General features: G+C 32.2%; 1 protein-coding gene across 1 annotated transcript; it reads right to left on the reverse strand.

The window, feature by feature from the left end:
* Positions 1-10,858: 10,858 nt before the first annotated feature.
* LOC130836389 (olfactory receptor 2G6-like) lies at positions 10,859-12,957 on the reverse strand. Its single transcript, XM_057708427.1, has 2 exons — positions 12,947-12,957; positions 10,859-11,795 (listed from the first exon to the last, which is right to left on the reverse strand). The coding sequence occupies exons 1-2, from the start codon at positions 12,955-12,957 to the stop codon at positions 10,859-10,861; spliced, it is 948 nt and encodes a 315-aa protein (XP_057564410.1).
* Between the last annotated feature and the right edge of the window lie 936 nt (positions 12,958-13,893).

A 13,893-nucleotide genomic window follows, 5' to 3' on the forward strand; every position in this document is an offset into this window, starting at 1 on the left:
TAGGGAGTGTTCTAATTTCATTCTTTTACTTGTAGCTGTCCAATTTTCCCAACACCAATTACTGAAGAGACTGTCAGTTCTCCATTGTAAACCTTTCCTCCTTTGTCATAGATTATTGACCATAGGTGTGTGGATTTGTTTCTGGGCTTTCTATCCTGTTACACTGATCTATATGTCTGTTTGGGGGCCAGTACCATACTGTTTTGCAGGTTGGGGTGGCATAAATTGGAAGGTTGGAATTGCCATATATATATTACTAATAAGAAAAAAATTAATTGTACACTTTAAAAATAGGAATTACAAGTGAAGTATTACAATAGAGTAGATTTTAATTAAAATATCTCAATAAGAAATCTAAAATTCAAAATGAGCAAAATATATAGAAAAATGGTACAGATCAACCAGTTTACAAGGCAAAAATAGAGACACAGATGTCAAGAACAAAATATGGACACCAAGGGGGGAAAGCAGGGAGGGGGGTTGGAGTGGGATGAACTGGCAGATTGGGATTGCCAAATATACATTACTAATAAGAAAAAAAAATCAAATTTACACTTTAAATATATCCAGTTTATTGTATGCCAATTATATCTCAATAAAAGTTCTTAAAAATAAATAAAAATAAGCAAAATAACAAAAAATATATATATTAGAAAAAATGGACTTAATGTATATATATATATGGCACTCAATCCAAAGCAGCAGAATACACATTATTTTCAAGTGCTTGTGGAATATTCTCCAGGATATGTCGCATTTTAGGTCACAAAACAAGCCTCAGTGATTTAAGAAGGTTGAAATTATACTAAGCATCTCTTTTGACCACAACACTATGAGACTGCAAATCAATGACATAAAAAATGAAATGAAACAAAACAAAAACTGCAAAAATAGAAACACACAGAGGTTAAATAATATACTACTAAACAACCAATGTGTCACTGAAGACCTAAAAGCAAAAATAAAAATAACAGAAGACAAATTGAAATAAAAATACGATGACCAAAAATCTGAGACAAAGTAATAGTAGTTCTAAGAGGGAAGTTTTTAGCAATAAAAACCTACCTCAGGAGACAAGGAAAATCTCCAGTAAACAATGTAAATGTACATCTAAAGAAATCAGAAAAAGAAGAAAAAAAAAAAGAAGAGTGAGTAGAAGAAAATAAGTCATAAAAATATGAGCAGAAATAAATGAACTAGAGAATGAAAAATAGAAAAGACCAATGAAACTAAAAGCCATTTCTCTGAAAAGGGAAACAAAATTGATAAATTCTTAGCCAGACCCATCAAAGTGAGAAAGAGTGAGAGAGAGAGAGAGAGAGAGAGAGAGAATCCAAATCAATAAAAACAGAAATGAAAAATGGGAAATTACAGCTGACACCACAGAAGTACAAAGGATCATAGGAGATTATTACAAAGAACTATACACCAAACTGAACAACCTAGAAGAAATGGATGAATTATTAGAAATATAAAATCTCCCAAGATTGAACCAGGGTGAAATAGAAAATATGAAAAGACCAATTGAGTAATAATACTGAATCATTAAAAAAAAAAAAAATCTACTAACAGAAGTCCAGGACCAGATAGTTTCACAGGAGAATACCACAAAACAACTGCTCTTCTCAAACTATTCCAAAAAAACTGCAGAGCAAGAAATTTTTTGGAACTCATTTTACAAAACCAGTACCAACCTGACACAAAAACCAGACAAAAGTAGCACAAAAAAAGAAAATCATAAGCCAATATTACTGCTGAAGGTAATAGATGCAGAAGTCCTCCACAAAATATTAGCAAACCAAATACAACAATACGTTAAAAGGGCCATACACCATGATCAAGTGGGATTTATCCCAGGGATGAAAAATTGTTCAATATCTGAAAATCAATGTGATAAACATCATTAATAAATGGAAGGATAAAATGTATATGATCATATTAACAGATGCAGAAAAAGCTCTGCACAAAATTCAACATCTACTTATGATCAAAACTCTCCACAAAGTGGGTATAGTGGGAACATAACATTAATAAAGGCTGTGTATGAAAAGGCTACAGCTAACATCATAATGGTGAAAAGCTGAAAGCATTTCCTTTCAGAACAGAAACAAGACAAGTATGCCCATTCTTCACACTCTTCCACATAGTATTGGAAGTCATAGCCACAACAATCAAATAGGAAAAAATAATTAGAAGGCATCAATTTGGGAAGAAAGCAGTGAAACTTTCACTGTTTGCAGCTGATGTAATTCCATACATAGAAAATCCTAAAAGCGCCACCAAAAAATTGCTAGAGCTCATCAATTGGTAAAGTTTCAGGATACAAAATTTATATACAGAAATCTGTAGCATTTCTATACACTAACAAGAAAGAAACAGAAAAAGGAATTAAAACAATCCCATTTACCATTGTATCAAAGACAATGAACTAGCTCGGAACAAATGTAACTAAGGAGGTAAAAGATCTGTACTCAGAAAAGTATAGGACAGTGATGAAAGAAATTAAAGATGACACAAACTGATGAAAAATATATAGCATTCATTGATTGAAAGATTTAATATTATTACTATGACCATAATGCCCAAGGGAAATTACAGATTTAATGCAATTCCTTTAAAATACCACTGGCATTTTTTCCACAAAAATAGAATAAAGAATTTAAAAGATGTATGGAAACACAAAAGACCTTGAATAACCAAAACACCTCGAGAAAAGAACAGAGAATGAGGTAACATGCATTTTTTGAAAAAAACGAATTTGAAAAGATACATGCACCCCAATGTTCATAGCAGCATTATGTATAATAGCCAATATATAAAAGCAACCTTAGTGTTCATCAACATATGAATGGATGTATATCATCATGAAATACTACTCAGATATAAAAAAGCATGACAATTTGCCTTTTGCAGTGTGGATAAACCTGTCAGATATTATGTTTAATGAAGTAAGCCAGACAGATAAAGACAAATACTACATGTTATCACTTACATATGGACTCTAAAATATAAAACAAATGAATGAATATAATGAAACAGAAACAGACTCACAGATATAGAGAAGAAAGTAATGGTTACCAGTTAGGAGAGGGAAGGGAGAAGGGGCAAGATTGAGGTAGGGGATTAAGAGGTACAAACTACTACGTATAAAATAAATAAGCTATAAGGATATGTTGTACAGCACAGGGAATATAGCCAATATTTTATAATAACTTTAAATGAAGTATAATCTATTAAAAACTATGAATCATTACAGTGTACACCTGAAACTGACATAATATTATAGATCAACTATATTTTAATAAGAAAAATTAGAGGTTAATAGTGAGTTGGCAAAGCATGCTAACTACAAGGGAGAAAAATAGACAGTTATGTTACGATAAATGAAGAATAGAAACAGTTAAAAATGGTTAAGGACTGAAAAGCTTGAGGGATTTAAATTAGAAAAAAAATATTTAGAAGCAAATGATAGATATAGAAACAAAAACAAACAAACAAAATAATACTGTTCGAAAAATGTGACTATATGAATACAATAATAAAGATACTCATTTTTTTTTCCAAAATACAATATAGAATTAGCTCTCTCCACATATATATATATATATATATATATATATATATATATTTATTTGAAAAGTTAGAAGATTAGAAAGCCAGTGATAGTTTTGGAAACCAATAAAAATTGTCAAACAAAATACAGTTACTATAGTTGAAAAGTATAACTAAATGGAAATAATTAAAATATATACCTAGATGTATTTTTCAAAATGTAATATATTATTTTATACATCTGAGAAAATGTGAGCCTATAAGTAGAAATAGAGAACTCCTTGTCAATCTGGGGAAAAACATCAAGATACCTATATAGTGGCAAATACTAAGGTATCTTTGAATTTTCTTTAATAATGATAATAAATAATATAAAAGTGTGATTTTTAGAAATCTATAAGTGAAAAGTCTTTTAACTATTAAACCCATTTATTTAAGTTTTAAGAAAATGGAAAAGGAATTTCAAATAGTTGATTCTTTAGGAAATAGAGCACCCATAAGCACTTCATATTAAAACTAGTCAAGAATAAATCTTAGCCCACTAAGTGATGAATAGAGAAATTCTTTAAAAACGATTCATGATGAGACAAAATCATTTCATAATAATGTGTAAGAAAATATGACTACTTTAAACTAAATAAATGAAAGACTCCCGATAAAACAGAAATGACAGAAATCACGACAATGTGGGGCTAATGTAACGAACATGAACCAGGTGTTCCTGAGATGGATGTGGGAGTATGAATAAGAACTACTTCTTCTACCAATATACACAAGTCCTTCTGGTCCTTTATATCCTTACAAAAGCAATAGGTTTCTTCATAGAGTAACTAATGCACAGTTTATAGCTGATGAATCAGTAGTGATATAATTATGAGTATGCAATCAATTATACATAAGAATATTTTAGAAGGTTTTAATGTGAGTTATATAACTAAAAACAACAAACTGGGTGTAATGTGGGGGAGAAAGTTAACAAAGGACTTAAAAACAGTGTAAGCACAGTAAAAATAAATGTAAAAAAAGACATCTAATGTATTTGCAATATGGATAAATGAAAATGGAATAGACATGCCTGTTAAAAAAGAAAGGACATTATCCTGGATGAAATGCACAAATCTAAATTTATGTTGCAATAACAAATATATCTCTAATGGATATTGTGATTGGTTTGCTTGTCTTCATTCCCACCTCCTTCAAATGTGTCTTTATTCACTGTTAGAGCTGGAAAGTTAAAATTGTAAGTATACATACTCCATTGTATCTGACATTTTACCTGTGATTTAGGTTCTGCTAATGAGGTGCATATGAGATTTAGATGGTGGAGAGGTGGTGGAGGCTGCCTAATGTTTTTTTTTGTTTTTTTTGTATTGGAATGGGATTATTTTCTTTTTCCTGTAAGAGCATTTTGCTGTCCATAGAATTGAGAGGTAGGAACAAAAGAACCATTAAAACAAGAACAAAAAATCAACAGAGATCAATTAAAGTCATACCAGATTGCTTTAAGCTTGTCAAATATTTTGAGTAAAATCTCTAGCTTACTAAGTTAAGAATTCTGGCTTCTTTTATCCCCATTTGCAGATTGTGAAAATGCTTCATTATTAATATTGCACATTTTGTGGATCTTTACTTCCAAATATTTTTATGTTTGTGAAGTTTGCATTTTAGAGGGGCCCTCTTTTTACTCTATTTTATAACTGGTTGTTTTTAACATAAGAGAAGTTACCAAATTACTTTAATCACTAGCTGCCTCACTGAAATCTGACTTGTTGCATTTTCATTGATTTTATTGTTCCTGTTATGAAGCTTTACAGGAGGTTTCTCACTTAATCCTCATAACACCCTATCTATGTAATAGAAGTGTTTTTTGTCTGAACCAACACCTCTAGTGTCTGTCCTAGTTTACCTCTCCAAATATCTTTGACTTTCTCCATTTTATTCTTTGGGCTTTACAGTGCTATTGGAGTCCCTTCTATTTGGGAAGATATCAGTATTATTAGTTTTGTTTTAGAACCTAACACTTGCTACTTCCTCTTCCTGGACTACTCCCACCAATATTTACATGTCTATTATTTTATTTACATCTCCACAAAAAACAAAACCTTCCTAAAAAGACTTCTCAATTCAACTCTCTTCCAATACTTTTCTGTTTCATTTTCTAGTTTTATATTCTATTGAATGCTACATCATGTTTAATTTCTTTATTTCAATCTTTTCCTGGATAATTAGTTTTCATTGTATCTTCTGTAAATGGCATAAGATTATATTCATTCACATACTCTGACTACTTATAAGTTTAAGAATCAAATTTAATTCATTTTTTTGTCATGGTTACATATATATTTATACTTCTAAAAGTGTTTGTTATTTTCATTTAGGCAGTGTTTTTTTTCTTTCTTTTTTTTTCTAATTTTTAAACTTTTCTTATTGTTTCAGTGATTGATTTTTAAGTACCTAACAACCATTATCTTTTTCTATTAGTTTGAAAAATGTCAACTTTGCTTATCATATTATTTGACATGACAATAATACACACATAAGTATTAAAACTATGTTTTCTATAGGCTTAGATTTCTAATACACACAGATATCATACACTTGAGAAACCAAAAGGGGATTTCATTTCCAGATTTTACAAACATATTGCATTTCTAAATGTATATCAAATATAATTTTTTAATAAATTTATTTATTGGCTGTGTTGGATCTTCATTGCTGCATGCAGGCTTTCTCTAGTTGCAGCAAACGGGGACTACTCTTCGTTGTGTTGCTCATGTTTCTCATTGCAGTGGCTTCTGTTGTTGCAGAGCACAGGCTCTAGGTGCATGGGCTTCAGCAATTGTGGCACGTGGACTCAATAGTTGTGGCTCACAGGCTCTGTAGTGCTGATTTAGCAGTTTTGGGGCACAGGTTTAGTGGCTCCACAGCATGTAGGATCTTCCAGGACCAAACCCATGTCCCTGCATTGTCAGGCAGATTCTTAACCCCTGCACCACCAGAGAAGTCCTATAAAATGTAATTGAGATGTGGCTAGTAAGTTTCTTTGCTCAGTATATTTTAAACTAAAGTATCTTCATCAACCAATGTTATTTCTGTACCACAGTCTATTCTTGAGTAACTATTTTAGAGAAGTTACATATTTGGTAATGTTTTGCAGGATTTGTATGTCCCAAAACTCACTTGTTTTTCCTTGTCACTTAAACCACATTAAACAGTTACAGAATTGCTAATATTCTACCTATCTTCTAGAAGTCATTGTGGCTGATGAATTATTGGATGTGAATCTAGTTCATACATAGGTAGATATTTTGTTCCTTCTCTGAGAACATACTTTTTGTGTTCATTAATATGATATGCATATTTTAATATGGTATGTGTAGTTTAATATAATATGTATACTTTGGGATTTTTAAGTATTTATGTTTATTTACCCAGCACAGAAAGACAGATATCTTTCCTCATTTAGGGAAAATTAGTTTCTATCATTTTGACATGTTAGCTTTCTTTATTTGGTGCATTTTGGAAACATAATCTGGTCTATCATTTATGCAGTGGTGTGCTAGAGAAAGATTGCACTAGCTTGGGAGAGGTAATTTGGCACATCTTTTCCTAACTCTGTAGTCAGTGACATCACATTGGCAACTTGAATTGACCATGGTGGAAATACACTACAGAAATTTGTAAACAGGGAAGTCATACAAATTAGTGCATTTTTATTTTATTTAGTTTTCTTTTGAGAGAGAGATGATTAACACTATTGTCTCCTCAAACTTTATTATATATATCATATTATATGAATACATTATATGATATACATAATAGATAACATATCTATGTAATTTATGTATAATAATCTGTGTCTATATATTTTTGTCATATATGTATATTTCCTTTTTCACAGGATTTAGGGAACATGTACATAATTTATTTTCCATGTGGTAAACTATTTTCCAGCTGCATTCCTTCTACTATTGAGTCTTTGCACTGTTTTTTCTTCTAAATTCAACATGTTTAAAGGTCACATATTTCCAATTGTTTTTATCCTTCCCAGTACTTTTTAAACTATTTTAAAATTTCTTTTTACTTTGTTTAGAATCCTTTTTCAGTATTTAGTAGTTTTTTTCTTTTACCTTCCTCCTTTCATTTTTTCCCTTAATTTTAGAGAATCTCTTTTATGAATTCAGTTTTGCCTGAATATGTATAAACTGTTCACTATATTACTTTTTTAATATTTTGAATATATGTTTTCCTTACCCCACTGTTTTCTGAGACTCCATGTATCATATGGAGGAATGACTATAGTTTATCTTCTGAGCATTATGGTGATTTTTTTTTCTTTTTTATTCCTTAGATTAAGTAGCTTTTTTTGGCACATGTTAGGGATGAAAATCATCATCTTCAGCCCCTCTACAGATTATCCTGAATGAAACTATTTATAATTCCTGTATCTGTATCAATAAACTTCAAAGCATTTCCATTTTCTTTTACTTAACATTTGGGCTACGGTTTGTGCTGTAGGGTCCCTCATTTTTTAAATTTTTTTTTGAAACCTTATGTTTCCTCTTTTCCTTGAATTCTTCAATATTTCTCACATATACAGTTTTTTTTATTATTATTCTAAAAAACACATTTCTGTCATTTCATGGAAGGGTGTTGGAACTATTTGTACCTTGAATCATTTTCATTGCACAAGTTAAAAACAATTACAATATATAATGATCACCTAGATAGGAAAGACTGACACTTTCATGAGGATAAAGTGGAAAAATATTTTGGAAAGCAAAAGTTGGTAGTGTGTGTAAACTGACTTATGTGTCCGTGTTTTTGGCTTACCGATTGCATTTCTAAAAATGTCTTTTGAATATATAATAATAAACACACACTACAAATGTGAAGGTATGCTCAATGCAGTTATTACTCAACAAAAAAAATTTAAATGAAGTATCCAGCTGGAGGAACCTTTAGAAAATAAATTATGGATATTTTTAGAAATTATTCAATCACAATAGAAACAGAATAATATAAATTTAAAAAGATAGTATGGAATTGTACATTATAAAACAATGTAAATGGAAAAACACTTCATTAAATACAAAAAAGTAACAATTTTTTTGGATATGTTTACATTTTCATCTAAGAACAAGAGTTTTATGCAGCTTTTTTTCCACATGCATTGCTCCCTTGCTCATCTTAATTTGCCAATTTATTTTTGAAGAGATATGCCTTTTTTTGTTGTTGTTGTAGAGAATAGTGTGTTTATCTTTATTCTATCTAGACTTTTCTTCTGAATTATGTTAGCATTTAAATCGTCCTCCATGATAACAATTTGATTTTTTTCCCTATGGAAATTCTTTTTTCATATCATCTTTAAGTAGTTCTTTGTTGTTTTTTGTTGTTGTTGTAGTTTGTTTTTGCTTTTTTTTTTTAATTTTATCTTTTCCCTAGATTGGCTGGAAAGTATTTCTTGACAGCTATTTGTTTATGGTAGCAGCTGTAGCTGTCCCTGAAGATCTTCCGAGTGGTGCTTGAAGAGGGGTTCAGCGTCATCCTTGATGCCTCCAGCCTAGGTTCCCACCCATGCCCTTGGCCATGAACATCTACAGCTATTTCCTGGGATATACCTGGCAAACACTTTGCAGTAGGCCTTTTTGAGGATCTCGAGGATGACAACTCTCTCCTTCACAGGGTAGTACAGCATGTATGTGTTTTACAGTGTGGAGACTGGGCTCCCCACATCTGATGGCTCAGAGTCCTGGAAATCCTGAAGAAGGCTTAGCTGTTTTTTGTTTATGTTTTTGTTTTTTTTATTAATTGTGATATTTTGTTTCATAGAGGCATTATTTCATTTAAATTAATTTAGATTCTGACATATGTATGTTCTTTCCTGTGTCATGCTTTCCTGGGTTATAAAGAATTGATGCTTTTATAAGTGTGAGGTTTCCTGTAGAATGTCTCCTCTCCTTGGGTATTATAAATGAAAGTGTGCACTTCTAAACATGTTCAGTTCGGTTCCCAATTCTTCCTTCCATTACTGAGTGGGGAATTCACGAACGAAATTTCTAGAAGACAGATTCAACCAGGGTTTTATGATTCTTTTTTCTGTTACATAGTAATCATTTTAGTTGCTATAAAGATGTTAAATAGGTATAAACTGGACAAGGGATGTTTGGAGAGGCATCCCTGATTCACTCAGAAAATTCTCCAGATGCTTTTTCCCCTTATGTATCCAGCCATTTTGCCTTCAATCTTTGGCAGTATAGGCAGGACCAAACTTTATCTCTGACATTTATAGACTGGCAGCAATATTCTGGTACAAGTTGAATTTAAATGAGCCTCAGTTTTCTTTTCTGTTATCAGAATTCTAAGTCACATGAATTTGACTTTTTGTTTTCATTAATATTTTCATGCTTTTTTTACCTTGTGATTATTATAATGAAAGATAGAAGTAAGCTTAAGATGTAGATTAAATCAATTTTTCTCTACTTGTACAGTTCTCTTAAAATACTTGAGAGTGACAAAATGATGAATTCCTTTCTTTTTGAGAGAAAGACAGAGAGAGACAGAGAATGACACACACTCTGTCATTTTCACTCAACTTCTAATCCCTTTAAAGAAAAGAGAAGTGACTCTAAATAATATATGGATTGATCTGTTTAATGTAATCTTACTTATTTGATTACTTTAATAAAATGTTAAAGTGAAAACTTGCATTGTAAAAGTTATCAGTGTATCACAATCCTGTTTTATGTTTGTTTTTTTCATAATATAAATAATAAGCCAATATAACAAGGTTTGTCCATCCTCTGGTTTAAACTGGCATTGTGGGAAAATAGTTATATATTATTTACAAGTTGAGATATATATATACACAAACATAGGGAGAGGAAGAGAGAGAATATGTTTTGTGTTCTAAGGAAACATATATTATGAAACAATTTTACCCAGAAGATGAGAGATGGATCATTTTTCAAGAAAACAAGAGAGTACAGGTCATATTTTATTTGAGATTTTGGGGATAAGCAGAGGTTTACCAGATAGACTGGTATTCTAGGGTGAAATAATTTGTATATGAAGGTTGCTGGTGTGGTGGAGGAGGAGCAAAGAGTTTACTGTAGATAGAGCATAGAATCTTGGACTTCATGAAAAGAATGTTTGGGAAGAATGAAACACTATTGTGGCTTGAGTATGTTAGGTTCTTATAGAGTTCTGTGTCTTTTACTACTTCTTATGGCCATGAATAAGAAAACGGTACTTAGAACAAAGAATCCATAAACTAAAAACAACCCACTAAAATTATACCCATAGCTCATACCCTTTCTGAACCGAATACTTTTCCCATTACCAGTTTCCTCATGGCCCCTTTCACATCTTTGTTTCTCAGAGTATAGATAATGGGGTTGAAGAGTGGGGTGACTATGGTGTAGAAAAGAGAGACAAACTTTCCCTGGTTTTTGGAGCTACTTTTAGCTGGTTGAAGGTACATGAAAATGATGGTCCCATAGAAAATGAGGACCACAGCTAGGTGGGAGGAACAAGTCCCAAAGGCCTTGTGACGCCCTGCTGCTGATTTGATCCTCAAAACAGCTTTTGTGATAAAGCCATAGGAGACTAAGATGAGTGACACAGGGACAATTAGAAAGATGACACTGGCCACAAAGAGTTCTACTTCATTGAATGTTGTGTCCACACAAGCCAGTTTTATGAGCACTGGCACCTCACAGAAAATGTGGTCCAGTCTGCGATGACCACAAAGAGGCAGCTGCACAGTAAGGGAGCACTGAATAAGGGAGGTGATGAGGCCACTGAGCCATGCTGTGCTGGCCAGGAATGCACAGAGCTGAGGATACATCACTGTTGTGTAGTACAGAGGCTGGCATACAGCAGCATAGCGATCATAAGCCATGACAGCCAGGAGAATACACTCAGAGGAACCCAAACCGGTGGCCACATAGAGCTGGGCCACACATCCGCCATAGCTCATGTTCTTGTCTTTCTTATTCATAGTAACCAGCAACTGTGGGGCAACACTGGTGGTGAAGCAGATGTCTACACAAGAGAGGTTGCTGAGGAAAAAGTACATTGGAGTGTGAAGTTTGGGGTCCAGGCAAGATACCAAAATGATGGCAGCATTCCCCAGAATGCTTAGGATGTAGAAGAGCAAAATTATAACAAAAAGGGTTCTCTCTAGCTGGGGCTGATCAGAGAATCCCAGGAGAAGAAACCCCTTTTCAGAGCTGTTGTTGCTGTCGTCCATTGTCCCACAGACTTCAATTTATAAAGGGATTTATACTCTGGAGGTAGAAAGTAATGAGGTGATCATTGGTAAACTGTAATTGTTTCCAATATGATTATCTTTCATAACATTCAGCCATGTTGTGAAAAATGATAGCACTTTCCTTAATGTATATCTTTTGGCAGAAAATGCCCCTCCCCTTGTTTCCTTGAAGCAGATTTCACTCTAAGGGGAGTAAATCAAATGCAGACACCATCACAATGCCCTCTTCTTTTCATTCTTAATCTGAGAAGGTATCATCTGCTTTTCATACTTCATCTAGCAGAGACATCTCTGTAAATTTAGTGATGTGTATTTCTGAGACTCTAGTCTGTCAATTTTGTTTGGATACTCCTAGAATAAGTTGTTATTATATATTTTTAAATTATACAATGGCAGACAAATTAGAGGAGACATTAGGGAAAATAACACATATGTGGAAATAATATAGGTTAGATGTAAGTAGTGATGGTGCCTCTCAGGCATGGAGAAAAGTTTGAAATGATGTGACAGAAGGGAACTGCTGAAGAGGTGGTCTAGAGGAGAGAGGACAGAGATTAGATGAGAATCACTTAGCATTATCCCTGATGCCCACTCATTGGTTTGGATGCTGGTATTAACTCACAGAGTTTGAGCTGCTGACATTTTTTAACTAAATGCCCAGACAGCAATCTCATGCACACACGTTATTCCATGGTTCCTCCTTCACTTCCCACCTCCTCTTCAATTACCTCCTTTCCAATTATTTTTTAACATTTTTCGATAATTGTACCTTAACTTACAAGTATTTAGAGATGAGTTAGAGAAGTAGTTTACCTTGTCTCTCTCCTTTGTAGGTACTTCTGCTTAAAACAAAAACATCATATGCTTTTCTTTTAAAACCCAAAAGTTGAAAAGGTAATTTTTGAAATAGTTTAATGCTGTTTATAGTCACTTAAATGTTTATTATTTTGTTTGAAAATGTACTTTGAACACATTACATTTTAGTATATAATATTTGAAAAAATAAAAACATATAAATTTTAAAAATAACATTTACTTATAATATCTTCATTCAAATATGATCACTGATAACTGCTTAGTATACTAGGAGAAGCAGCTTAGTGACAGTAAAAAACCTACTTCATCCCCATGCTCCTCACTCCTCACCTGTACGTTAAAAATAATTTACCCATTTATTATTTATAATGGGTATAAATATTAAATTGGTGGTAATTGAAGTATAAATTGATAATCTTAAAAGTAAATACATATCTACTTTAAAAAAATTTTGATACTTTATACTTTGTATACTTACTGTATAACCAAATCTTGGGAGTTATCAGAAGCTTAAAAAAACAACAAAAAACTCTTACTTTCAAAGATTACATACATTTTCATCATGTGACAAATGTTATTTAATTGTTTTATTATTTGTCATTAAAGTTGGTTAGAGTTTGTTACTATACTTATACATAACATAATCTATTATATATTTATGTAATTTATAAATCATGTTATACATAATATATAATATATAAAATATATGTGATGTTCATAGGATACTATTTTATCAAAGCAATATGTAAATTTCTCTGAGTTTACAATCTGTGGAATTTAAGACTTTCTTTCCTTAATTAGAATTTGCAGGTCGAATGATAGATATACATGCTTACTAATCATGAACTGAGAAAAATTTCCTGAAAATTGTATGCATATATACATAAATTTGTGTGAGGAGTGTGTGTATGTGTGTGTGTGTGTCAAGGTCCACTCATGACCTTCTCCACCACTTCCCTGTCCCAGTCACTATCATCTATTGCTTGCACCTCTGCCAGAGCCCCCTAATTGAAAATCCTTGGCACCCTTCCTGAATCATCTCCTTCCCACAGGGTCAAAAAGAGCAAACATTTTCAGATATAAATAAGGAAGTTCTACATGCTGGCACACATTCTAGATACTTGTCTAATCTTCATATTTCTACCTTTATTCTGAAAACATATACTAAACATCCAGGACAATATATAGCATTGTACCTTCACTATAATCAGGAGACAAAAACAAACAAACAAAACTTTACCAAATTACAT

Source organism: Hippopotamus amphibius, chromosome 15 (genome assembly GCF_030028045.1).
Source record: "Hippopotamus amphibius kiboko isolate mHipAmp2 chromosome 15, mHipAmp2.hap2, whole genome shotgun sequence".
Classification (NCBI taxonomy): Eukaryota; Metazoa; Chordata; class Mammalia; order Artiodactyla; family Hippopotamidae; genus Hippopotamus; species Hippopotamus amphibius.